We start from the raw sequence: 26,623 nt of genomic DNA, 5'->3' as shown, positions 1-26,623 counted from the left end.
GAAGTATTTTTTACAATTCTCAAGGCTGGGAAATCCAAGTCCACGGCTCGGCATCTGGTGAAGGCCTTCTTGGTGGGGACTCTGCAGGGTCCCAAGGTGGCACAGGGCATTACATGGCAAGGGGGCTGAGCATACTAACTCAGGTATCTCTTCCTCTTCTTACAAAGCCACCAGTCCCACTTCTGTGATAACAGCTGCGGAAACACATTCTTCTCATTAGCACATGAAATATTCATCTATGAATGGTTTAATCCATTCATCAGGACAGAACCCTCATGAACCAGCCACCTCTTAAAAACCCCGCCTTTCAATAGTTCCACACTAGGGATTTACTTTCAAAGCGAGTTTGGAGGGGACAAACATTCAAACTATAGCAGTGGGTTTCTCCAACAGCCCCACCTCCTCTGTTACGTCTAAAGTTCAGTGAAAGCCTGCCATAATGCCATTTCCTTCACAGAACTTTGGGAAAATTAAGCCAAAAAGGCCAGTGTTCAAAAGGCCAGATTTCTGTGTGCAGGGAGAGAAAAGACAGCCAGAGGAGCTCGTCTCAAAAAAAAAAAAAAAAAAAAAAAGAGTGAGAAAGAGACTGCACAGGAAGCAAGAGTCAGAATAAGTGATGACTTAAAGGAATAAAAGCTTCTAGAGTATCCAGAGATATAAGGAAGTTTGATATGGGGTATCTCTTCCTGTGTGAGGCAGTTGCTCAATCTGTTTTAATTTAATATTAAGGAAAGTGGTGACCAAATCAGATGGAAGACTTGAGAATATGCAGAGGGCTGACATGCGGGCTTGATCTTCATCTGTCTCTCGAAGTTCCTTCTCTGGGGTTGGAATGAGGAGTTCAGACACAAAAGTAAACTTCCTTCATGGCAGGCAATAGTGGAGATGCGGCATGAGTGAAAGAGACAACATGCACAGGGGCTCAGGGGAAAGCCTGACTCCCCCAGAGGGGGAGAATGGATGAGGCTTTGGGGGTGTGTTGACATTTAACTTCACCAGGGAGGACGTGAGTACAGTGCACACATGAAACTGTGGAGTAAAGGCAGTCTGTCCAGGATGAGAACCCAAGTATGGCCAGGCATGGTGGCTCACACCTGTAATCCCAGCACTTTGGGAGGCCAAGGTGGGCAGATCACTTGAGGTCAGGAGTTCAAGACCAGCCTGGCCAAAGTGGTGAAACCCCATCTCCACTAAAAATACAAAAATTAGCCAGGCATGGTGGTATGCACCTGTAATCCCAGCTACTCAGGAGGCTGAGGTGGGAGAATCACATGAACCTGGGAGGTGGAGGTTGCAGTGAGCCAAGATCACTGCACTCCAGCCTGAGCAACAGAGTGAGACTCCATCTCAAAAAACAAACAAACAAACAAACAAAAAATCCAAGTACCTATTTTTTGTGGCCCAAACAGTAAAACAAATGTATTAACTTTATATTATGGATTTTTAAGGACGCTTATTTCACAGAGTCCTAAATGACCACAAAGACAAAATAGTTTTTTATAATGTACATTTTTAATTGAGAAAAAAATTGTGCTTTGTGTCTTGAAAAGCAAAAATATAAGCCACACACAGGATGATTAATAATTTCACAATCTCAAAGCACTAAACTTTAGCAAATTATCATTTCTAGATATTTATTATGATGAATATCACTGCCAAATTGACAGTAGATTTGCTAAACTGATCTGTATTGATTTGCAAGAGGCAAGCCAGCAAGGCACCTTTTCCTCCTTCTTTTGAGAAAAATTATAGTTCTTTATCCAAAGTGGATTGTCTTGCCCTGTCTCTCTGTAGTTCCAGTTGTTCAATTTCCAGAGACAGCTTATACACCTCCAGGGCCATTTTCACATCCTCTGGGTTTGGAAGACACTGCATGAGTCTTTTGCCTGCGAGCACTTGTTCACAGCCTTCAGGGGTCTCCTAAAAGAGATATAAGTGGTGGGTGAGATTGAGAAGCTTCTCTCCTAATCATGAAGGAGAGTGGATCCTGACAGTGAAAGGACTACAGGATTGAACCAAGACCAACCTCAGACTGGTGGTTGAGGCTGGGAAAACAAGAAATCACTTGGGTCCCACCACAGTCTTCCCCAGGGGAACATGGATCTGTTCTGAGACAGCTGTCCAGAAGGCCCCCATGGTAACAGAGGCTGTTTTTGCTGACCATCCAGAAAGGAACAACAATATATTATATAGCTTAGCAAAAGTTAAGTTAGGAATCGGTACTACCGGGTCTATGAAACCCTGCTCTGTAAGGGCTCAGTTTTTGCTGTTCTCAAGTGAGAACAGGAGAACTTGCCACCCCTAACTTACCAGAATGCTTCAAGTCAAAAAGAGTTTCTTTGAGTGGGAGTGAGTCAGAAATGAATCCTGACAAGTCAGATTTCACCATTGTTGAGTGGTACAGAGCTCTAGGGGATGCCACCATTTTTAGGGGTTGACAGCGCAGACCTTCCTTGAATTGTGCCACTTACCCACTCACACCTGGGCACCTCTGGGTACCAGGTTCTGTTCTCAGAGCAAGTGATGCTTTTGGGACCAATGATACCATAGCCAGAATCACATTGGACGGTGACATTTTCAGGCTCAACATACTGATTCTTATCCACAGACAACCTTCCGTTCACTAATTCTGGTTTCAGACACAGAGCTGTAACGGAAGCATATTTTTAAGAAATCTGTAAATCTATGAAGAAGGACATGACAACAGTCTCAGATAATAAGAATGAACTGTATCTAGTTCTGCTAATTGCTCTATCTTTCTCTTCATTTGAAAGCAATCATATTAGCATTTTATTGAGTATGACTACCTATCAGACTTCTGCTAAGCCCTTTATGTTGCTATCATTTAAGTCTCCTGGCAGCCCTATGAAATGAGCACTGTTACTATTCCTATTTTATCTAAGAGACAGTTGAGATATGTTAAGACACTTGCTCAAGATGGTAACATTTTCATATAATATGACAGCATATTTCTTTTTTTATTATACTTTAAGTTCTGGGATACATGTGCAGAATCTGCAGGTTTGTTACATAGGTATACATGTGCCATGGTGGTTTACTGCACCCATCAACCCGTCATCTACATTAGGTATTTCTCCTAATGCTATCCCTCCCCTTGCGCCCCACCCCCTGACAGGCCCTAGTGTGTGATGTTTCCCTCCCTGTGTCTGTGTGTTCTCACTGTTCAACTCCCATTTATGAGTGAGAATATGTGGTGTTTGGTTTCTGTTCCTGTGTTAGTTTGCTGATAATAATGGTTTCCAGCTTCATCCATGTCCCTGCAAAGGACATAAACTCATTCTTTTTTATGGCTGCATAGTATTCCATGGTGTATATGTGCCATATTTTCTTTATTCAGTCTATCATTGATGCGCATTTGGATTGGTCCCAAGTCTTTGTTATTGTGAATAGTGCTGCAGTAAACATACATGTGCATGTGTCATTATAGTAGAATGATTAATAATCCTTTGAGTATATACCCAGTAATGGGAGTGCTGGGTCAAATGGTATTTTAGTTCTAGATCCTTGAGGAATTGCCACACTGTCTTCCACAATGGTTGAACTAATTTACACTCCCACCAACGGTGTAAAGTGTTCCTATTTCTCCACATCCTCTCCAGCATCTATTGTTTCCACAACAGGATATTTCCAAAAGAAGGTATGTGACCCCAGAATCCCAACAAGGTAACTCTCACTCACAGTCTTGATTGCTGCAAGATTCTATGTATAAAAATTTCCTTCTTGCAGACATTTATGCAGCCAACAGACATATGAAAAAATACTCATCATCACTGGTCATTAGAGAAATGCAAACCAAAACCACAATGAGATGCCATCTCACGCCAGTTAGAAGGGTGATCATTAAAAAGTCAGGAAACAACAGATGCTGGAGAGGTTGTGGAAAAATAGAAATGCTTTTACACTGTTGGTGGAGTGTAAATTAGTTCAACGATGATGGAAGACAGGTGTGGCAATTCCTCAAGGATCTATAACTAGAAATACCATTTGACCCAGCAATCCCACTACCGGGCATACACCCAAAGGATTAGAAATCATTCTATGATAAAGAAACATGCACACATATGCTTACTGCAGCATTATTCACAATAGCAAAGACTTGGAACCAACCCAAATGTCCATCAATGGTAGACTGGACTAAGAAACTGTGGCACATATACACCGTGGAATACTACACAGCCATAAAAAGGATGAGTTCATGTCCTTTGCAGGGACATAGATGAAGCTGGAAACCATCATTCTTAGCAAGTTATCACAAGATCAGAAAACCAAACATTGCAAGTTCTCATTCATAAGTGGGAGTTGAACAATGAGAACACATGGACACAAGGAGGAGAACATCACATGCTGGGGCCTGTTGGGGGGTGGGGGCTAGGGGAGAGATAACATTAGGAGAAATACCTAATGTAGGTGACGGGTTGATGGGTGCAGCAAACCACCAGGGTATATGTGTACCTATGTAACAAAACTGCATGTTCTGTACATGTAATCCAGAACTTAAAGTATAATAAAAAAAATTTCCTTCTTGCCTATTATTCTCCTGTGTACAAAAGAGAAAATGGTGGCAAATAAATATTGAAGTTTTTGACAGCAAAGTCATGCATGTTGACAGCAAACTTCTATGCATGTAAAGATCAGACCTGATCTCAACTCCTCCTGTCCCCACAATTGCTGCAAACTACGAGTTCCCCTTCACCCTCCCTGACCCCTCCCACCAACACACACCATCTATATCATAGCAGGTGGTGCCTGCCCTGCACGAGACTCTAATGGAAATAACTGTCACTCACGATGTTTATAATTCACTCAGTGGAGCCTATATTCATACTACAGCAAGTTTCCATGGAAAGTTTGCCACAGGACACAGGTACACTAAGATAAAATGTGATGCTTTTAGAATATTTCTGGAAATATACAAGAAACCAGGTATGGGCTGCCTCAAGAAGGCTGAATTTTGTGACTGGGAGAAAGAAATGGAGGAGATTAATGCTTGTGTATGCCCTATGTATTTTTGCATTGGGTACCATTTGCATATATTGGTTATTTAATATAAATCAAATCAAATGTCTTCATGCTGCCTCTGACAGGGAAGAAATTTAGCTCTCAGTGCTCTCAGGACAGGTCCACCCACTTAGTCTTGAGCTGAAAAGCAAGCTGGAGTTACCTTTACATCGAGGGGCTGGAGCTGACCAGCGTGAATTACTGCAGGAGAGTGTCGCCTGTCCAACCAGAACGTAGCCTTTATCACATTCATATATAATCTCTTCTTTGAAAAAACTGTATACACTAGCTTGTTTATAATGCCCATGGGCAATTTTAGGAGGAAAATTGCAATCTTGAGGGAGAGACAGAAAAGTGAGAGAGCGTTAGCTTGTAAAGTGTATCAAGTAGCACATTGCAGACTATGTGTAGTTTGTAGGAGGCATCATTCTGTCCTTCCATCCTCGCTGCCCATAAGAGCATGTAGCCAAACCCAGACATTTGTGCTGCCCTCCTGTATGCCTCAGACTGAGCAACCATAGAAAGACTTGAGTTATAGCCCTTAGGTTTTCCTTCATCTTATTGACAAGTTCACTCAGCTTTCCATTGTTTAGGAACCATTTTGGCATGCAGCCTTAGGTCATATCACACTCATAGTACACTTAGTCACTTTCAGGCTAAATGCAGAGATGTGCATCCGTGAGAAACTGTAAGGATTTTATATCATCCACCATCTCTGAGTCATTGCTTCCCAGTCGATACTGTCCATCCATGCCCCAGCAGAAAATCCTGTGTTTTAAAACGTTATAGAAAAGAGCTCATAGGATAAATGAAAATGGTGACTTGAACATTGAAATAGTCAAGAGGACATGGCAGGTGCAGAGCACCTCTCTGAAAGGGAATACTATCAGGTCTACAAACACTGCATGAGAAAATTAAAAAAAAAAAAAAAAAAAAAGCAGAGCAGCAGGAATGTTGGACAAAGTACTATACCAGTGGACTATGACAGTTATAAGTACTATAATAAGATGCTCCTAGAAGCATGGAAAAGGTGATGGCCCACAATAAATCAGACTGAAATGCTGGGATGGTATAAGAAGGGATTAAATGACTCAGGGAAGTTAACATGCTGGAGTGGACATTTGTGTACAGTGAAAAATGCACCAGGTAGTTATGCCACAAGGGAAGTCCTAGAGGGAACAATATTTACCAAAGCTATAAGGAACTCCCTGAAAAGAGGAGAACCAACATCAAATGCTGGAACTGATGACAAAAAAGGTCATTAATGAAAAAGGTTCACTGATAGCCATAGTAGTCAGAGAGCTGCTCATATGCCTCAGAAGCTAAATAAATGCAACCATTATAATGAATTGCAAGGTCAGAGAGGCAACCAGGGGTGCCTGAGAGTTATGAAGATTAAATCATAGCATTCTTAGGGGTGAAAACAGATGAGCAGCCAACAACAATATACACTTTATTTGTACCATCAAAAGAAATTAAGGATGGATGATCAAGGGACCAAGACATTTGGCCCAATAAAAAGTCACAATCCTTTGCCCAACATATGAACCTAGGACAGTTTTCCAGCCTGGTAATCATTAATTGAAGATGAAGCCAGTTGCCAGGAGTGAAGATGCTATAAAATCTTGGAAGGTTCGCACAGTAATGAATCTGCCAGTCCTCCAAGAGGACCTATGTTTATTTATGTAGGTCACTGTGCACTGATAAAAGAGGTACAATAATTCAAAAATTATTACACATAGGGCTTGAGTTGACATTGATACCTAGAACCATCATAGCTCTCCTATTTAGTTCAGTTTGTGGTCATTTACATTATCCTTGAAAGTATAGTCAGAATAGACAAAATTGGTAGTTGGCCCAGCCCCTATATTGGGTTCTTGACCTGTGGGGTAAGAGCCATCTTATGCAGGAAGACCAAGTGAAAGCAATTGATACCACCCACCCATTTCACCCTCTCCCCAAGGCAAATAAAGTAAATTTAAAGAAAAAAAACACTACCACAATATCTCCCGGGGTGAGAGAGGAACATGAAAATTAGTGCCGCTCAAATAGCTAAAGACATTGGAGTGGTAATCCCTATTATATTTCCATTAAATTCTTATCTGTCTACTATAAAAATTAGAAGGATTCTGAAGAACTACAGTATACCACTGAAAAAAAAAACCACACATCTTAGTTCCTATTGCAGCCATTGTACCAGATGTGGTATCTTTGCTAGGGCAGATTAATGTGAGTTCAAGTAAATGAGGTCACTGATTCAGCAAAGACCCTTCTTTCCTTTCCTAGCAGAAACAGTTTGCATATACATGGAAGGTGTCAAGAGTGTACATTTGCAGGTTTGTTTTTGGGCTATGATAACCCTCCCGCCCATGTCATAATAGAGTCTGAATATATCTTGACCATCTGGATATCCACAGAACATGACATTGATCCGATATATCAATGGCATCATGTTAATTCCCCCAGATAAGCAAGAGGTATTAGCATGATGATGCTCCAAAGTAAAAAATAAAACAAAAAATAGAGTCAGGTGTTTGCCACATCAATAAAATTTTCAGAGGTCCAAGGTTCAGGGAACACTAAGATATCCCATCCAAACTAAAGTCAAATTATTGCAAATTGCACATCCCAGTCTGAAGAATGTAGTACAGCACCTAAATAGGACTTTTCAGATTCTAGAGGCAGTGTAATTCATACTTGGGGATGGTGCTCCAACCCATAGGCTGGGGGGACAAATGATTGCCAGGTTTGAGTGGGGCCTATGGTAGGAAAGTGCTCAACAGTAGGTCTAGTCTGCAGTGAAATTACTCTGTTGCTTGAGCCTTAGGACCCAGCGGAGCCTAGTGTATTGAAGGTGGTTGTAGTAGGAAAAGATGCGAACATCAATAGGACATTTACCCCATAGACCATTGAGATCGTGAAGCAAGGCCATGCACTGCAGTAGAGGACTGTATGCTTTCTGAAATATAACTCTTGGCATGTTACCACATCCTGATAGAGAAAGCTCCCGACAGTGGGTCATCAAGTGATCATGCAGCCAGAATCACCCATCATGAGCCAAGTCTGTCAGACCCATCAGGTTATAAGGTTAAGCAGGCAACCATTCATTATAAGATGGAAGTAGAGCATCTGGGATTGAGCATGGGCAGGACAAGCTGGCACAGGCAAGCTGCACAAATAGAAAGCCCAATTCCTACATGTGCCCAGCCACTGTGGCAGGAGTGCCTCTTCTTTAGCTCACAGTTGTGGCTGTAGCAGTTATCCAATATAACCAACTGTCCGGATGGGGAAAACTCTGAGCATGGTTCACAAATATTTTTGGTATTGTAAACCAAAAATAAAATTCTAAGGTCCCCCAACCATCTGAATGGACCCCTCCTCTTGGCCAAGAGCATTCCAGAGTTAACCTGAACATCTTGTTCAGGCCATGATGGAAGAGAGGGTTGGACATTCCCCATTATACCCATCCAACATTAACATCAACACAGATCTTAAATCTAATAAGAAACATTTATGGCTCAGCATGGTGGTTCATGCCTGTAACCCCAGCACTTCAGGAGGCTGAGGTGGGCAGATCACTTCAGGTCAGGAGTTCAATAACAGCCCGGCCAACATGGTGAAACCCTGTCTCTACTAAAAATACAAAAATTAGCTGGGCACAGTGGCATGTGCCTGTAATCCCAGCTACTCAGGAGGCTGAGGCAGGAGAATCTCTTGAACCCAGGAGGTGGAGGTTGCCATGAGCTGAGATTGCATCACTGCACTCCAGTCTAGGCAACAGGGTGAAACTCTGTCTCAAAACAAAACAAAGCAAAACAAAACAAATCTCCACAACCTCTTATCATAAACCAGATATTCCTTTCTTCTGGTAATAATTCAACCAATTGCCAATCAGAAAATCTACCTATGATCCAGAAGCCCAGCCCCACTCCCCCTTCCCCGACACCACTTTGAGTTCTCCCACCCTTCCAGATCAAACCAGTGTAAATCTTACATGTATTATGTCTCCCTAAAATGTATTAAAGCAAGCTGTACCCCTACCACCTTGGCCACAGTCATCAGGACCTCCTGAGGCTGTGTCACAGACACATCCTCAACCTCAGCAACATAAATTTTCTAAATTGATTGAGACCTGTCTCAGATATTTTGGGTTCATAGTATGTGTTGTAGAGAAGAGAGAGATAACCTCCATCTCAAATCCCCTTGGCTCTCATGTGGGCTCTTCAGCTGGATCTATAAATCAAATTGGCACTAGGTAGATTAACAAGGGAAAAGCACACAGATTTTATACATACATGGGGATCTTCCCAAGAAGGTAAAGTCTGAAGAAGTGGCCAAAGCAAGATATTTTATACTTTGTAAACAAAGAACAATAAATTTGAGAAGAAATGTCAGGACAAAGGGGATTTGGCTAGGAGCAATAAATTTCTAGGAGAGTCACTAGGAGATGTATAGGGAGGGGCTGTAAAACTAGTGGAAAATAAAAGGTACTTTGGGAATTTTAGTATTCAGGTCCACTGCAGCCCCTAATTCCCAGTCTCTGGTGATAAGGGCTATATAGTTTCTTGCTCTAGAAAGGGTAGAGTACTGCTCCCAGAGGAATCTTTATGGCTTGTGCATGCAAAAAGAGACAAGACAGCTAGCCCTTTCTGAAACTTCAATTTCTCTAATGTTTTCAACTTGAAATATTCAACATTCCAATTCAGCATATTTTGAGATGGCATGTCTTTCACTCCTTTGGTCCTTCACTCCACTCCTAAAATGGAAGCCGCATTACAGCCCAATCAAGGTCAGTCTTGAAAGACAACTTGTAAGGGGTAATCTTCCTGAAAGGAAGTGCTATAGAGGGTACACCTAAAGAAAGTGGCCTAAGGATAGGCTAAATTAGGATTCAGGGCATGGAATGAATGGCTTGTCTGGTCAAGGTCCTACTCCTGTAAGGAGAAAGATTGGAAGATTGGGCACAAAGAGATCTGGGGTGGAGCAAGTAAGTGGACATTTGAGAGTGGGCGGGAAGTGTGAAGATCTTTATTTTGTGTGTTAACACCAGAGCATCCTCAATAGAAAAGGTATTAAACAGCCAAGTAAAAAAAAAGTCTCAGCTAGTTGAGGTAAGCTATTCTCTGTTATTGGCCTCATGGGTCCTGGCACAAGAGGAGGAGGAGCAGAGTGGTTGTGGTGGCATGCATGGAAGACAAGCATGGACCCAACAGCATGGGGTCCCACTCACCAAGGCTCATTGTTGTCACTGAATCTCCAACCTGCCAACAACAATGCTAAGTCCCTAGTATGATACCATCACTTGAGGCAACCAAAAAGCCACTTCCTAGCAAGTTGACTACATTGGACCTCTTCTACCGTGAAAGGAAGAGAAGTGTATTCTGATAGAACTAGACAAATATTGCAGGCATGGATTTGCCTTACTTCCTTGCAGAACCTCAGTCAGCACGGTCATCTTTAGGGTTACAGAGTGTCTGAACAATTGGCATTGACATAGGATCCACTACATCCAACTAGAAAACCCACTTACAGCAAAGATGATGTGTTGTTGGGACCATACTCACAGAATCCACTACTCAAATCACATACTGCATTACTCAGAACCTGCCAACCTGTGAAAACACCGAATGGCCTATTAAAGGCACAGTTGAAGTGCCAGCTGGGAGGCAATGCTTGACAGTGATGGGACACTGTCTTCCAAAATGCTGTATTTATTTTAAATCATACTGACTTTTATACGGCTCTGGGTCCCCAGTAAAATAAATGCATCAGTCCAGGAACTAGGGGATGGAAGCGTGAGCGGCCCCACTGGCCACCACTCTAAGTGACCTACTTGGGAAATTTGTGCTTCACATCTCTGAAGCTCTGGGACCCGCAGGTTTAAAAGGCCTGGTTGGCAAAGTGGGAACATTTCTACAAGTGGGAGATAGGAGTTTTCCTGTTGATTAATAAGCTGCAACTAATGCTTGGTCACTTTGGGCTCCTAATAGGGGTAATGAGCCCTCACCATCGCTAGATAGAGATATCAAACACAAAGGGAGAAGGGTGGAATGTGTTAACACTTGAGCCATTTTTTTTTTTTTTTTTGACAAAGTCTTGCTCTGTTGCCCAGGCTGGAATGCAGTGGTGTGATCTTGGCTTACTGCAACTTCCACCTCCTGAGTTCAAGCGATTCTCCTGCCTCAGCCTCTTGAGTAACTGGGACTACAGGCCCACACCACCATACCCGGCTAATTTTTTGTATTTTTAATAGAGATCAAGTTTCGCCATATTGACCAAGCTAGTCTCGAACTCCTGACTTCAGGTGATCTGCCCACTTCGGCCTCCCAAAGTGCTGGGATTACAGGTGTGAGCCACCATTCCTGGCCCACTTGAGCCTTTTGGAGAAGCAGAAGGAGGCATTTCACACTGGGTGATGGTCTGACTGGAGGGCTCAGAGGCAACAGAAGGCTGCTGTTTGAGGAAGAAGGAAGCGAGCTCAGAAAGGCAGATTCAAATAGATTTTGACAGTTCTTCTTCTGCAGATTGAGACATATGGACCAGAAATAAGGGGAGAAAGAGAATAATACAAAGAAACAAAACGCAGTACTTGAAAAGTCCAGCTTACATATTACATGCTGTCTATTTCACTGATTCAGAAAAGAGGAAACTGAGGTGACCAAAAGAAAGGGAACACACAATGAGGAGGAAGGAGAAAGTTGGACCCATTCCAAGAATCATGCAAGGTATATGAATTTTTTTACCTAATTTTAAACCTTCTCTTAATAATCTCCATCACACTCATATGAAGAAACTCCCAGAATAAGATAATTCTATGAACTCTTACTGTCTCCACATGATGGTGTTCGGGGACTCCATGTGCCATCTGCTTGGCATGTAGCTGAAAATCTTCTGATCCCATGACACGAAAATGAAATCTCATCTCCATAGAAATAAACACAGTGATTGGCAGGACGATTTTTCCTGTGTTGAGTGATTTGAGCACTATCTAGCTTTGGTTCAGGGCAACATAACGCTGAAAAATAAAACGTGAGGTGCATGGTTAGTAAAATCACCATGAGGAAGCTTCCATGGCTAACAACCCCATTTCCATCTTTGGAAGATCTCACCACTGAAGAGAGATTGGGAAAACAGAAAAGGAGACTCAGGACACTCCAAGTCTGCTCTTTTCCCCCTTATTTGCTAAAGTCCTCTAATCCAACTAAGCATTTCATTAGGAGGCTCCAAAATGAAAACCTATATGAAAAGCCAGGTGTGGTAGCTTATACCTATAAACCCAGTGCTTTGGGAGTTCAAGATGGGAGAATTGCTTGAGCCCAGGAGTTTGAGACCGGGCCACAGAGTGAGACCCTGTCTCCAAAAAATTAAAAAAATTAAAAAAAATTTTTAACCAATAGGAAAATGTAAATTTTCAAAATTATTCTAGAGCAATGACAAACAACATCCATTTACTTATGGCTTCATTATTAAACTCTCTATTAACTTACACTTCTCAAGTCACAAAGAAGAAAGTTTTCAAAAGTTTATATCCACCTAACAGCTAAAGCATACGAATAAATTTAAATTATTGCTTATTTCAAGGATTTTTCTTTTTTGATGCAAAATTTAAGAGAAATAGCTATTTAAATGGCAAGATCTTGCTTTATCACTCAGGCTGGAGTACAGTGGCACAATTATGGCTCACTACAGTCTCAAACTCCTGGGCTCAAGCAATTCTCCCACCTCACCCTCCTGAGTAGCTGGGACTACAGGTGTGTGCCACCACACCCACTAAGTTTTTTATTTTTTGGTAGACAAGGGGTCTCACTATGTTACCCAGGCTGGTCTCAAACTCCTGGCCTCAAGTGCTCCCCTCACCTCAGCTTCCCAAAGTTCTGGGGTCACAAATGTGAGCCATGACGCCTGGCCAAATTCTTTAATTTTTTAATATAGTAAGAGCTGCTATAGGGACATAATTTTTTTATTCATTAGTAGCAATACTTCAAGAAAAATCTTGCTATTGTCTGATGTAAGAGAAAACATCAAAACAGAATAAAACATTATATTCTCCATGTCAGTAACTCAACCAGTATTAAAATGGGGTCTTTTGGACATACTCAAACATTTCCAGTGCTCATTTGTTTAGGAATTATAGTAAAAATACTCAGCAATCATATGGTTTGGATATTATAACAACAATAATATTTATGAAATGCTTTACAGTATAGAAAATACTTTTAAATATGTAAGTAATGAGTCTAAATTCACATTTGATCAGGTTTCATAACTTGGATAAATACTACTTCACTTCTGCTTTTAAAATTGTTAAAAATATTCTTTATTAAATAATTAAATCAATAAGACCATAGTGGGTCAAATAAATGTAACCAACTGGGTCCTGCTCTGTCATCCAGGCTGGAATGTAGTGGCATGACCTCGGCTCACTGCAGCCTTGGCCTCTTAGCCTCAAGTTATCCTCCTACCTCAGTGTCCTGAGTAGTTGGGATTACAGGCATGTGCCACCACATCCAGCTAATTTTTTAAATTATTTGTAGAGACAAGGGTCTCACTATATTGCCCAGGCTGGTCTCAAACTCGTGAGCTCAAGCAATCCTCCTGCCTCAGCCTCCCAAAATGCTGGGATTATAGGTATGAGCCACCGCACCTGGCCTAAACACAACTATAAAGGAGGTTTTTAAACATTTATAAGCAGTATTTTTTGTTATTTAAGTAATGGCAATAAGTTAATTATTAAGTATATTTTTAATTCAGTCCTTTCATTAAAATATTTTATTCTATTTCCCCAAAATGAGTCTGAATAACTGCAACTAAACTTTGTTAAGCCTTAATACGAAATAAATAATCTTCTGACAGGTTGATCTAAACTACCACTTTTTGTTATTTATGCATTTCACACATTGTTCAAATTCTGCCACGCAGCATAAAATTCCCTGTATTCTTGGCCTCAGTTACTTCACCTCTAAAGTGGCAAGGTTCTGATAGATGGGTAGAAGAAAGCATTTTCTTCCTCTGTTGTCTGTTCCACCGAGGCTCATAAAATAGTATCCACCTGTCCTTCAGTCCCTCACTCATTCCCACAAATAAAAGAGGTGCATCTCCTACCAGAGAAACTGGAGAAAGTCTCCTTTATATCCTTCCAAAGTGAGAATACTGAGTCACGAGTCAGGACTTGTCTTCTAGAGGCAGATCAGGAGTCCTGCCATCTCATGACTCAAGAGGAATGAGACACAAGTCACCTTGCAGCTAGTTACATTCATGACTGTTTCACAAACTTGTCTTCTGCCAAACACCCTAAAGCCCATACTGGGGGGAGGTAAGGGCTATGAAGGAAGCCTGACTCTGACAACAGTTGAACTGTATTCTCCATTCCAGTTTTACCAGTAAGAAGACTAATACTTAATCTGCATACTGTTTGACTTCTGTGTCTACTTCTCATTTGATTCTGAACTGGGATAAGGAAAGGTTCCAATTTCTCAGTGCCTCAAACTGTAACATGTTTATGGTCCCCTTCTGGTACTAACGGTTCACTAATCTGTTCAATTAACTTAATTCTAAACTTGTTGTGAGGGATAAAATTATATTCATTTAAGGTAGAGAATCCTAGCACGTACTGGACGTTTAATATACAAAAATATTAAAAAACAAAAACTCACCCTCACATCCTTGATATGGGGTCCATCTCAAATTTTTCTGACAAATCAAAGTTGTAGGTGCATCTGTAGTGGGTTTGTAGCCAGGATGACAGCGGTACCTTAATATAGTCCCAACAACATATACATCCTCTTTTTTCGGCCTAGGATATGTTTCCCAGGAAGCATGTGGAATGTCTGGTAAGTTAGTACAACTACCTGCTCATGAAAGAAGAAGAAGAACAAAGGGACACTATTACTAGGGCTGCCACAGCAATCAATAAGCCTGTCCTATCAAAGGAGGTCATGTGTTCATTCAGCCTGGAACCAGCCTGCAAGGCCTGATGTATCAACCACACCAGAAAAGACGCATGGACATTCGCTCAAATGTGCACACCTCCAGAGAGGCTCTTTACTAAGGGCACTCCCCAAGTGATTTCCATATGCTGTGCCAAGTATAATAATATTAATTCTCCTTCCTCTTCTTTACACTTCAGAGATTTCAGTTTCTGAACTGAAGCATGGCAGAAAAACTGTCACAAACAAATCTAACTATGTTTCCTGATTGATTGGGGAAAATAAACAAGAGCCATTCCCCTCATCCAGATGATACCAGGAATGGCTTGGCAAGAAAAAAAACAAACTCCAAGCATTTTCTGAGCCTGGGCCTTGGGTCTTGTCCTCTTCTCTCTTTCCCAATGCTACTGATTCATATGATATGGAAATATAATGCAAACATCTACCACATTGGATGTTTATCACTTTTTATCTTCAGATATTTGAAATGGAATATAAAAGTTCCTTTTTAACGGCATTATTGAGATTCAAGTCACAACAAATAAATTCACCCATTTAGAATGTGCAATTTGATGGTTTTTAGTATATACAGAGTTGTACAACCATCACCATTAACTAATTTCAGAATATTTTTATCAACCCAAGACGAAACCTCATATTCATTGTCAGTCACTCTCTATTTCCACCTCCCCCTAGGTCCCGACAACCACTAATCTATTTTTTTTCTTTATGGATTTGCCTAATCTGAGCATTTTAAATAAATGGAATCACACAATACATGTACTTTTTGTTGCTGGCTTATTTCAGTTAGCATAATATTTTCAAGGTTCATCCACATTGTAGCATACATTAGTACTTTTTATTTTTCATTTTTACTGCCAAATGATATAATCCATTTTATGGATAAACCACTTTTTGTTTATTCATTATTCAGTTGATGGGTATTTGGGTTCTTTGGCTATTATGAATAACGCTGCTATGAATCTTCATGTAAAATTTTTGTGTGTGGACATATGTTTTCATTTCTCTTGGGCAGATACCCAGGAGGGTAATTACTGAGTCATATGGTAACTCCATGCTTAAACTTCAGAGGGACTGCAAAAACTCTTTTCCAAAATGGTCACACCAATTTACATTCCTATTAGCAGTGTATGAGAGTTCTAATTTTTCCACATCCTCACCAACATTTGTTATTGTCTATCTTTTCTATTGTAGCCATTCTGCTGGATGTAAAGTGGTATCTGATTGTTACTAGAAGGCTATCCTTACAAGAAATACTAAAGGAAATTGTTCAAACTGAAAGTAATTGGCACCAGACAGTAATCTGAATCCACAGAGAAAAACAATGAACATCAGCAGAGGTCATTATGTCAGTAATTTGAAACCCAATCGGATATATATTACTACTCCTTCCTTCTCTTAGCTGATTTAAACAGCAATTGCATAAAACAATATGTATATTATTGCATTATTAAGCCTATAACATAGAGAAATGCAATATATTTGACAATAACATCACAAGAAAGGTAGGAGGGAACAAAGCTGTATTGTAGTACAGAAGTGACACCAGATGGTAACTTAAATCTACAGGAAGAAATAAAGAGAGCTAGAAATGATGAATAAGAAGATTAACATAATAAACTCTATAAATATATACTTGCCCTCCTTTCTTCTCTCAGCTACTATAAAAGACATGAAACATGAAATTATATAAAACAATTATAAAAATATATTGTGCAGTTTGTAATATATGTAAGTGCAAAATATGTCATTGGATTCTTGGTTGAGGTTTTTATCTTTCTGCACTTTGAATGTGCCATCTAGCTGCTTTCTAGCCTCCATTCCTTCTGATGAGGAATCAGATGTTAATCTTACTAGGGTTGCATTGTACATGATGTGTTGCTCTTCTCTTGCTGCTTTCAAGATTTTCTCTTCATTCTTGGTTTTCAACATTTTGATTATAATGTCTCCAGGTCTAGATCTTTTTGCATTTATCCTACTTAAGTTCAACAAGCTTCTTGGATATGTAGATTAATGTGTTGTTTTGTTTTCTGTTTCGGCTTTTTTTTTTTTTTTTTTTTGGCCAAATTTGTGATATTTTCAGCTGTTTTTCCTTTGTATAGTTTTTTAGCTCCTTTATCTTTCTCTCATCTTTCTGGGATTCTCATTACACATATGTTGGTACACTTCATGGTGTCCCACATTTCTCTGATGCTGTTTATTTTTCCTCATTCTTTTTATCTCTGTGCTGCAATTGCATAATCTCAATTTATATTTGAATTCACTGATTCTTTTTCCAACTCAAATCTACTGTTGAGTTCCTCTTTTGAATTTTTCATTTTACTTACTGCGTTTTTCAACTCTACAATTTCCATTATCTTTTTAAAATAATTTCTATCTTTATCAGTATTTTCTATTTGATAAAACACTGTCATAATACATTTCTTTAATTCTTTAAATATTGTTTCCTTTAGTTCTTGGGACATATTTATAATAGCTGTTTTTTAATTCTTTGAACTTTTCTGCTAAGTCCAATCTCTGGGCTCCCTCAAAAACAGTTTCTATTGTTGGCTTTTTCCCTTTACATGGGTCACTCTTTCCCGTTTCTTTGCATGTCTGACAATTTTTTTTTTTTTTAAACAGGACATGTTAGATAATACATTGCAGCAACTTTGGATATTGATTCTCCCTTACCACTTTTAGGATCTGTTGTTGTTTCCTTATTTTCTTGTTTGTTTGTTTGTTTAGTGATGTAATTGGACTAGTTCAGTTAAGTCTATTTCCTTCAAAGTGTGCAACATCTAACAGCATGCCTCAGAGAGCACAGACTTGGGCATGTACACAGTATTTTTAACTGCTAGGGATAACTGTGGTTTTCTCTTTGACTGTCTCTTTCTCATTGAGACTTTGGGTAGTCTACCTCTGTTGGTATTACATACAACTATTGGCCTCCAACAATTTTTATCTGATTGTTCTATTTTTTTCAACAACTCCCTGGGGCATAATATGCATCACAGTCTAATCCAATTAAAGTTCCTTGAAAGGGGCAGAGTGTTTACAGTCTTTGAAGCTTGCTCCAAATCTGCCCTGGAAGAATGTCTGTCCTATAGATCAGGAGCTGGGGGAAATTAGAAAACTCATTCTTCTCCAGGCACTGCACTAGAGTTCTTCTTATGGTGTAGGAGCCGTGAGGAGAGAAAAGTGGGCAGTAGGAACAGGCACTGCCACAAAGCTGTGCCCACCACCAAGTACACATATTCCACAACCCAGAGCCAGGGAGAATACTAACTACCAATATTCATAGCTGTCAACCTACCCATAATAGTTCTTCCATTCTAGAAAGCTGGGGAAGATGGGAGATGCCACTTGGCTGCTGAGCCAACTGGAATAGTTCTCCTGCAACATAGAGCCATGCAAAAAGTGGGGACTGAATTCTTTACCAACTGCCCCACTTAGATCCTCCCCATATAATGGGAGTTGGGGGTGAAGGAACAGACACTGACGCCTGTTTGCTGGCACCTATTCAATGTACGACTTCCACAGCATGGATCTCTGAAAAATGCTATCACATAATTTTCATGGGCTGCCAAATCCACCCCAAATAAATTTTTTACCCCAAGGAGCTGGGGAAGATGGGAATTGCCACTCATGAGCCCACAGAAACTATCCTCCCACAAGGTAGAGCTGTTGCAGCCACTAGTTCTAATGCAATGTCCTCTCACTGTTCCTATCAAGTTTCCATATTTTTGCTGAATAAATGCTTCTCAGTTTGTTGTAATCCCTTTGGTCAATCTCCAGAGACCTTGAATGGTTTTCTTTGCTAATTTTGACCAGCTTGGTGGATACCTCTCCAGGAGAGAGGTTTCCCCAAACTCCTCTACCTCTGTTCCAGAAATCCCCAGAAGTTCTTGGTATTTTGTGAGGGCAAAACTTAGAGCACAAGGCATCAGTGGCTTCCTTCCCTTACCAGTTGTATAACCTTGGGCAAGTCTTTTAACCTCTGTGAACAGTTTCTCATCTGTAACATAGGATAATCATAGTGCCCACAATTGTTGGGAAGATTCATTGAGTTAATCCTTGTTAGGCACCTAGTCTAGTGCCAAGTTATCATTATTACTATTGTCATTATTTTTAATAATCCACATGAGTTTATAACTTCAGAGTGTTGGAATCACAACCAGTTCACACAATACTTTTGTACAAGTTATAAAAGGCATTTTTCCTCAGGACACTTTATTATTTGTCTTTCAAAGTAATTATAATAATATAATGATTTTGTCAGAATAAGACAGCTTTCTATCAACTTCCAGAAAATTGTTGAAATAAATATACAAATCCACAAATATCTACAATATTAACACCTCCTTTTAAGGTTGGAATGTGCCCAGTCTTGTGGTATGTGGCAGTCTTGTGTGATGATATATGACCTCGCAGAGTGTATTAAAATCATTTTTCTTTCCAACAAGAAAAAAATAAAGGAAATTATTGATCTAGATGTAAATTTTTACTGTAATTCGTAGTGAGCCTATGCATGCAAGTATACCCATATTAACAGTACTGGTTACCTTTAGATGTCAAACATTGAAATTCCTTCATAGTCCATACTTACTGGGCTCACAAGCAGGAGGAGAAGGATCCCATTTGCTATCAGCACCACAACGAATTACACTGCTGCCTGTGAGAGCAAAACCTTTTTGGCAGTTAAACACAATAGCGTCTTTGTAATTATAGATGGGTCCAAATCCAGAGACAATTTCCCCATGTGAAACATCTGGCTTGTGACAGGTGATTTCTAAAGAATCATGAGAAAAGACAAGTGGATTTTAAAAGGTAAATGGTAATAATGATATTATTGCCACTGCTAATCCAGTTACAAGTGCAACACAAATGCCTGATGAATGTTCATGTCAAGTAGATACAAGGGAAACATTTTAAAGTGAATACACATACACAAACACATACATATATAATATGGCTGTATATATTTTATATATATATATATATATATATATATATATATATGTACTCCTTTTAGTACTAGTTTTTATTGGTGGAGAAGTTGAAGAAGTTATCCACAATTACCTCATAGAAAGACCAATGTGATGAAAACTCATTTTACTGAGGCTTTTAAAAGCTGAAATTATTTATATTATGTTAATAATATATATAATACTATATATTATACAATATAGTATTATAGAATATATAACATTATATTAATAGTATTATATATTATAATTTTATTACATTTGATATAATGTATATTTATATATACATATAAGTATGTGTGTGTATATATATAAAACATGTAATTTCAGCTTTTAAAATGAGTTTTCATTACATTGGTCCTTCTTCGAGATGATTGTGGATAGCTCCTTTAAATTCCCTACCAATAAAAGTCAGTCATACATAACCCAGCAGAAACGTATTTCTAAGGCCCCCAAAACTTTCAATATAATGGCCTAATTTCCTAGATGATTTTGGTTATGGGTCAGTGACCCATAGTAATTACATAGTGCAGAGGCAGCCCAGGGGATCAGAGACCCATTCTCCAACAAGCAGAGAACAAACTGCCCCCTATCCCACACCCCTCACCCGCATCCTGGCAGTCATCCAATCCTGTCAATTCTGCCACTTTAATTCCTCTACAATCCCTTAACTTCTCTCCACCCCACTGCCACGCTACAGCTGAAGTCACCTTCAGTTTTTGGCTGGAGGGTTATACAGTTGCTGTCTTAGTCTGTTCCTGCTGCTATAAGAAAATACTTTTGCTAGTTTATAAATGATGGAAATTTATTTCTCACAGTTCTGGAGGCTGGGAAGTTCAAGATCTAGCCACCATCAGATTCAATGTCTGCTTGCTCTCTCCTTTCAAGATGGTGCCTTCTTGCTGCGTCCTCACATCGGGGAAGGGATGAATGCTCTGTCCTCACAAGACAGAAGGGCAAAAGAGACTAGGGCTCTCCCCTCCACCTCTTTTATAAGGGCACTAATCCCATTCCTGAGAGTGGATCCTTCATGACTTAATCACTTCCCCAAAAGTTCCACCTGTTAAAATGATCACATTGGGTCTCAGGTTTTATCATGAGTTTGGAAGGACACATTCAAGCCATAACAGGTGACTGTCAGTTAAGTTTTGTCCTACTTCAGGTTGTTGTCCCACAGCCAGAGTTATCTTTCTAAAATGCAGCACATTTATTCCCCTCGTCAAAGCCTTTCAAAGTCTCCCCTTCATGATTGTTCTGAGATCCTGAGACTGAAACACAAGGTCCTTCATAACCTGGCCCCTGCCCACTTTTCCGCCCTCAGCTATTGCCACTTCTGATTGTTGCAGATCTAACTCCAGGCATTTTGCACTGTTGGCAGTATCCTGCTCTTTTGTGCCCCTCATCTGATTGTATCCTGTGGTGGGTTAGTAAGCAATATTGTGTAAACTTAGTAGTAAAGTCAGTAAACTCAGATTCCTTAGACTAGCTAACTAATATATGTTTTGACTCAATTATCACTTGCTTTGTCCTGTTGCCCTTCTGGCACTTAGTAGGTTTTGCTTGCCCTACAGGCATATGTGTTTCATCTTATAGGTGCAAATTATATTTTCAGTTCCGCTTCTTGAACAGACTGAGACTACGTTCCCCAGTCCTCTGAGGCTACTTTCTAATTCTAGACAAAAGGCTGGAATGGAAAGTGATATGTGGTTGCTTCTAGGCCAAAGCTCTTAGCCAGGACACAATTGGCCTTTCTCTCTTCTTCTACTGAAGAGACTGTGAAAGCACATTTTGAAATGGAGGTGCCATGAGATCAAAGCAACCTGGCTTGCTGAGCTGGTTGCTAAGCCAGCACAGACTACAGCTGCCCTGGAGAGTCTCCTGGACATGAAACAAACTTAGTATGAATGAGAATAAACTTTTACTTCACCAAACCAGTGAGATGTTGCTGTTTGTTCCCATATACTGTTAACTCCCAGTTCACTACTCCCATTTTTATGGATTTTATATACTAAAACAACATGCAATAAGTATCAGGTGGCCAAATAAATGATTGCATCCGAGCAATAATTAGTTCATCTTTTAATTTTCCATTTTCCTCCCAATAAATTCACCTTTCTTTCTCTTTTAAACAAAAGAGAGCAAACATTTTGATGCAGAATTCATCATTCTGACTTACTTTCACAGGTAGGAGGACTTGGTCTCCAAACACCTGTTGTTGTATTCTCCACAGTGCAGGAAATGGAGGCATGGCCCAAGAGTGAGAAGCGGGAGTCACAGCTGTAGGTGACAGAAAAGCCATATGTGTAGAAATCTTCTTCACCGCTGTGCCTTCCATTCCTGATGTCTGGAGGGGGTTCACACTTGACAACTGAGGTAAGTGAGCGAAGGGAAAGAAATACTCAGGGAAGGCATCGTGATAAATCTAAAATTCATGCAAATTCTAAGGGAAGGTACACATACCTGTAAAGATGCACAGGGACTTCATTACCTAACAAAGTTTAAATTGATAGTCAAGTCAGAAGATCTTTACTTACTTTCACACTGTGGGAGAGGATGACTCCAGCCAACTCCTCTATCTTGTACTTCACAATGACTAGTGGTTGAGCCAATTAAGACAAATCTAAATAAGATAAATCAAAGATTTTAATGGAATTCCTCCTACCTTAAATTAAATTAAAGAGGTCTGAGTAAATAGAATGGTTACTCCATATTAAAATAAGGAAATCATATTTTCCTGGATATCATTTCCCATTGAGCACTCCATTCAGTAAAATTTCATTACTACAATGAGATGTGTGCGTTTGTTCCTTTGGACCCTCATTCCTTAATCTGTTACTATAAGCATCTACTAGGGATCAGGAATGCAGTTCATCCAGAGCTCAATCAAGCACAACAATAAAAGGCTTGCTTCGGTGTGTTCTGTGGTTGTCTTTGGTTGAGAGTACCAGCTAGATTACTGACTCCACACTCTCCCCATCTTTGGCTCAAAGCTTCCTCTGACTTCCAGGTTGGTGTCTTATTCCCACACATCATTAGCTTTCAGTTCACCACTCCCATTTTTATGGCTCTTGATACGTCCTACTCTTTCCTCAGTTTGTCTTCCTGCCCTCTATCTTGTGCTAACAGAAAATAAAAAAACAAAAGATATTACTAGAATGATTACAAATTGTAGCATCATGAAGGATATTGATAATCATCAATGATATCAAATTGTAGCATCATCAAGGAATAAACCTACAATGTGATAGAACACTAAAGTAAATGTCACCTTCAGCAATCTAAGAGTCTGTGGAATTTATTGAATAACAACTTCAAGAAAATATATCTTAACTACAACACAATTAAGAATTTCTTTACTTTAAAATTTCTTTAAAATGTAGTTTTTCCAACCAAGCCCAGAGACTAAGTGCAAAATATTGTTTCTGGTTGTTTCAGTGGGAACACCTTAGTGTTCCAACAGCATCTTAATTCTGATTCTTCTCACCTTCGCTTATGAAGCCATACACAATAAGGAAAACAGGGGGTAAAAATGAGAAAATCAACAAAAATGAAACAAACAGAAAAGATAAGAGAAAACTAATAGACATAGGTATCAAGCAAAAGAGAATCAACATATACTTAATTGGATAACCTAAAGAAGGAATCCAAACAGAACAAAATAGCTTTTTAAAAATTTATTTCAGGCCAGGTGTGGTGGCTTACACCTGTAATACTAGTACTTTGGGAGGCTGAGGCAGGTGGATTCCATGACACCAGGAGTTCAAGACCAGCCTGGCCAATATGACAAAACCCCATCTATATTAAAAATACAAAAATTAGCCAGGCATGGTGGTGCACACCTGTAATCCCAGCTACTTGAGAGGTTGAGGTGGGAGGATTGCTTGCACCCAGGAAGTTGAGGCTGCAGTGAGCTATGATCATGGTAATTACATAGTAACCACCTGGGCAATGGGAGTGAGGCCTTGACTCAAAAAATATATATATTTCAAGTAAACGTTACTAAAATAAAATAATACTTCAATCTACATATTAAAATTGCACATCACATAGCAGCAAAAAATTAAACCAAGTGATTTCTATCAAAACAACAAAGAGTAAAAGTATTAGGTTTCAAAGATAAAGAATAATATCTTTAGATAGTCAAAGAAAGATCAAGCCGCATGAGAAGAAATTTCAGATCGGTAGTATTCACTAGCAAAAGACAGTGCAGCAGTACCTATAAGACATCCAAGAAAAGAAGGGATGAGCCAAGGACTGTATCAAGCCCCATTATCTTCTAGGTATCAATGCCTCAGATATATTATCTGAACCTGGAAGAACTCAAAGAATAATTTTCACTTGGGACTTTTTTTTGGAAACCACCATAGGACAAACTATAGCCAACCAAGAGATGACAATGGCAACTTTAGCCAAAGCAAACAAAAATGGTAGCAAATATTGTACATGCAGATCTGAGACCAAAGCAAATGTGATTTTAAGTGTGACTGAAGGAAATATAAACGCTATATGCTCAGATAGCACTGAAATAGTATAACTAACAAAAAATAGAGATATGGAAGAGAAGGTAAAATAAACTCCCTTATTGCCTGATCATTTGCAAGACTAGGAGTGAAAGCAACCATAGACACATGTGAGTATTTCACATTAATATTAAATGCAAAATAAACACTAAGATAATAAAAATGATACAAATTTGCTGGTAGGGAAGATAGAAGGGGTGAAAGCGGGGAAGAACACAAGAAAAGTTTATTGTTGTTTATAAGAAGGAACTAATTTAAACTGTCTAAAGATAAAGAGGAATAACAGTATTATATAAATTTAAATGTATATAGGTCACCACTAGAACCAAATTTTGAACCTTCCTAAACACCACTATATATTTTAATAGAAAACAAATATACACTTACATATGTATTATAAAATATGAAATAATATGACAAAACCAAGTCTATAAGTATCACTCACAGCAATAAATGTAATTACGCTTAAAACTCCTAATGAAAGAAAAACAGCTTTTAGTTGAAGCAAAATTCAGCTATGTTACACACAGGAGACAAACTTAAAAGTGTTTCAGACAGATTAAAAATAAAAGGCAGGATAAAATTATACCAAGCAAATTCAAATCAAAATAAAAGCAAAGATAATAATTTTAATATCCCATAAGTTGGACATCAGAACCAAGATTATTAAATTACACAAAAATGGGTTCTTTATATGTTAAAGATTATGATTTTCAGTGAAGAGTTATGAATCTTTATGTAGCAAAATATGTGTGTAGCAGCAATTTTAATAAAACAGAAGTACATGAGACATAAGAAAAATGATCAAAATATGCTACTAATTATCGTTAAATTATGATAGTTAAAATAATTATAAAATTATTAATTTACTTTAACTCCTATCTTCATGTTTAAGGTATATAAAGATAAGCATAATAAAAGATTCAAAACAACTTATCAAGAAAGTAGATCTGACTGGGCACAGTGACTCATGCCTGTAATCCCAGCAGTTTGGAAGGACGGAGCAAGAGAATCTATTGAGTCCAGGTGTTCTAGACCAGCCTGAACAACATAGCAAGACCTCATTTCTACAAAAGTTAGAACTTTATCCAGGCATCATGGCACATGCCTGTAGGCCCAGCTACTCAGAAGGCTGAGGCAAGAGGATTGCTTGAGCCAGGGCAGTCCAGGCTACAGTAAGCCAAGACTGCACCACTGCACTCCAGCCTGTGTGATAGAGGGAGAACTTGTCTCAAAAAAAGAAAGTAAATCTGATGTGTATATAGCAAACTCTATATACTAATAATAAAAAAAACTTCATTTCAAGTGCCTGTTGAAATATTAATGAAAATTGATTGTATATTATGATGTGCCCTAAAACCTCTGTAAATTTTAAAACATAAAAATAAGCAACATTCTTGGTTAATCTAGAAGTATTTTTATTTCTTTTATTTTTTTAAATAATTTTTTCATTCTTTAGAGATGGGTCTTGTTACATTGCTCAGGCTGGTCTTGAACTCCTGGGCTCAGGTAATCTTCCCACCTCAGCCTCCCAAAGTGTTGGGATTACAGGTGAGCCACTGCACCTGGCCCAGTCAGTTTGGAAGTCTCCAATGGAGGAATGCTTCCACCATGGGACGCAGCAAGAGTTCCAAAAATTAGAGTTGCCAGATTTAGCAAATAAAAATACAGGGTGCCTAGTTAAACGTGAATTTCATGTAAACAATGAACACATTCTTTAGTTTAAATGTGATCCAAATGTTGCATGGAACATACACTAAAATTATTTGTTGTTTACCCGAAAATCAAGTTTAACTGGGCATCCTGTATTTTACCTGAAAACCCTAAATTAAGTTTGGAAGTTGAGACCTGTCAACTCTGGACCCTCATGCAAGTGAATGAAAGGCAAAGAAGGATGGTTGGAGTGACTAATCCTGATAATGATGGGAAATGTTAGATTGCTTCTGCACAGTGATGGTAAAAATGAGTATGTTTGGAATGCAGGAGATTCCCTGGGGCGCCTCTTTATACTCCCATGCCCTATAATTAAAATCAATGAAAAACTATAATAACCCAAATCAGGCAGGACTGCTGATGGCCCAGACCATTCAAGAATAAAGGTTTAGGCGACCGCATTGGGCAAGAACCAACGTCAGATGAAGTTCTTGCCGACGGCAAAGAGAATATGGAA

At 39.3% G+C, this 26,623-nt stretch overlaps 1 protein-coding gene across 8 annotated transcripts in view; it reads right to left on the bottom strand.

Moving 5' to 3' along the window:
• Positions 1-1,493: 1,493 nt before the first annotated feature.
• C4BPA (complement component 4 binding protein alpha) overlaps positions 1,494-26,623 on the bottom strand; it is a 40,483-nt gene continuing 15,353 nt past the window's right edge. For 4 of the 8 annotated variants that reach the window (XM_015117795.3, XM_015117804.3, XM_078005055.1 and 1 more), the window contains 8 exons: positions 22,468-22,553; positions 22,110-22,301; positions 19,555-19,737; positions 14,673-14,870; positions 11,846-12,034; positions 5,183-5,353; positions 2,472-2,647; positions 1,494-1,920 (listed from right to left, as the gene is read on the bottom strand). In XM_015117795.3, the coding sequence (XP_014973281.3) occupies positions 1,747-1,920; positions 2,472-2,647; positions 5,183-5,353; positions 11,846-12,034; positions 14,673-14,870; positions 19,555-19,737; positions 22,110-22,301; positions 22,468-22,553 (1,369 nt within the window). In that variant the 3' untranslated portion in view covers positions 1,494-1,746. The remainder of the gene's footprint in view (positions 1,921-2,471; positions 2,648-5,182; positions 5,354-11,845; positions 12,035-14,672; positions 14,871-19,554; positions 19,738-22,109; positions 22,302-22,467; positions 22,554-26,623) is intronic. The other 4 variants (XM_015117809.3, XM_028852693.2, XM_078005073.1 and 1 more) reach the window with 1 other exon arrangement.

The sequence above is a fragment of the Macaca mulatta genome, chromosome 1 (genome assembly GCF_049350105.2).
Source record: "Macaca mulatta isolate MMU2019108-1 chromosome 1, T2T-MMU8v2.0, whole genome shotgun sequence".
Lineage (NCBI taxonomy): Eukaryota > Metazoa > Chordata > Mammalia > Primates > Cercopithecidae > Macaca > Macaca mulatta.
The sequence above is the reverse complement of the archived record's forward strand: the minus strand, read 5'-3'. Positions and strand labels throughout refer to the sequence as shown.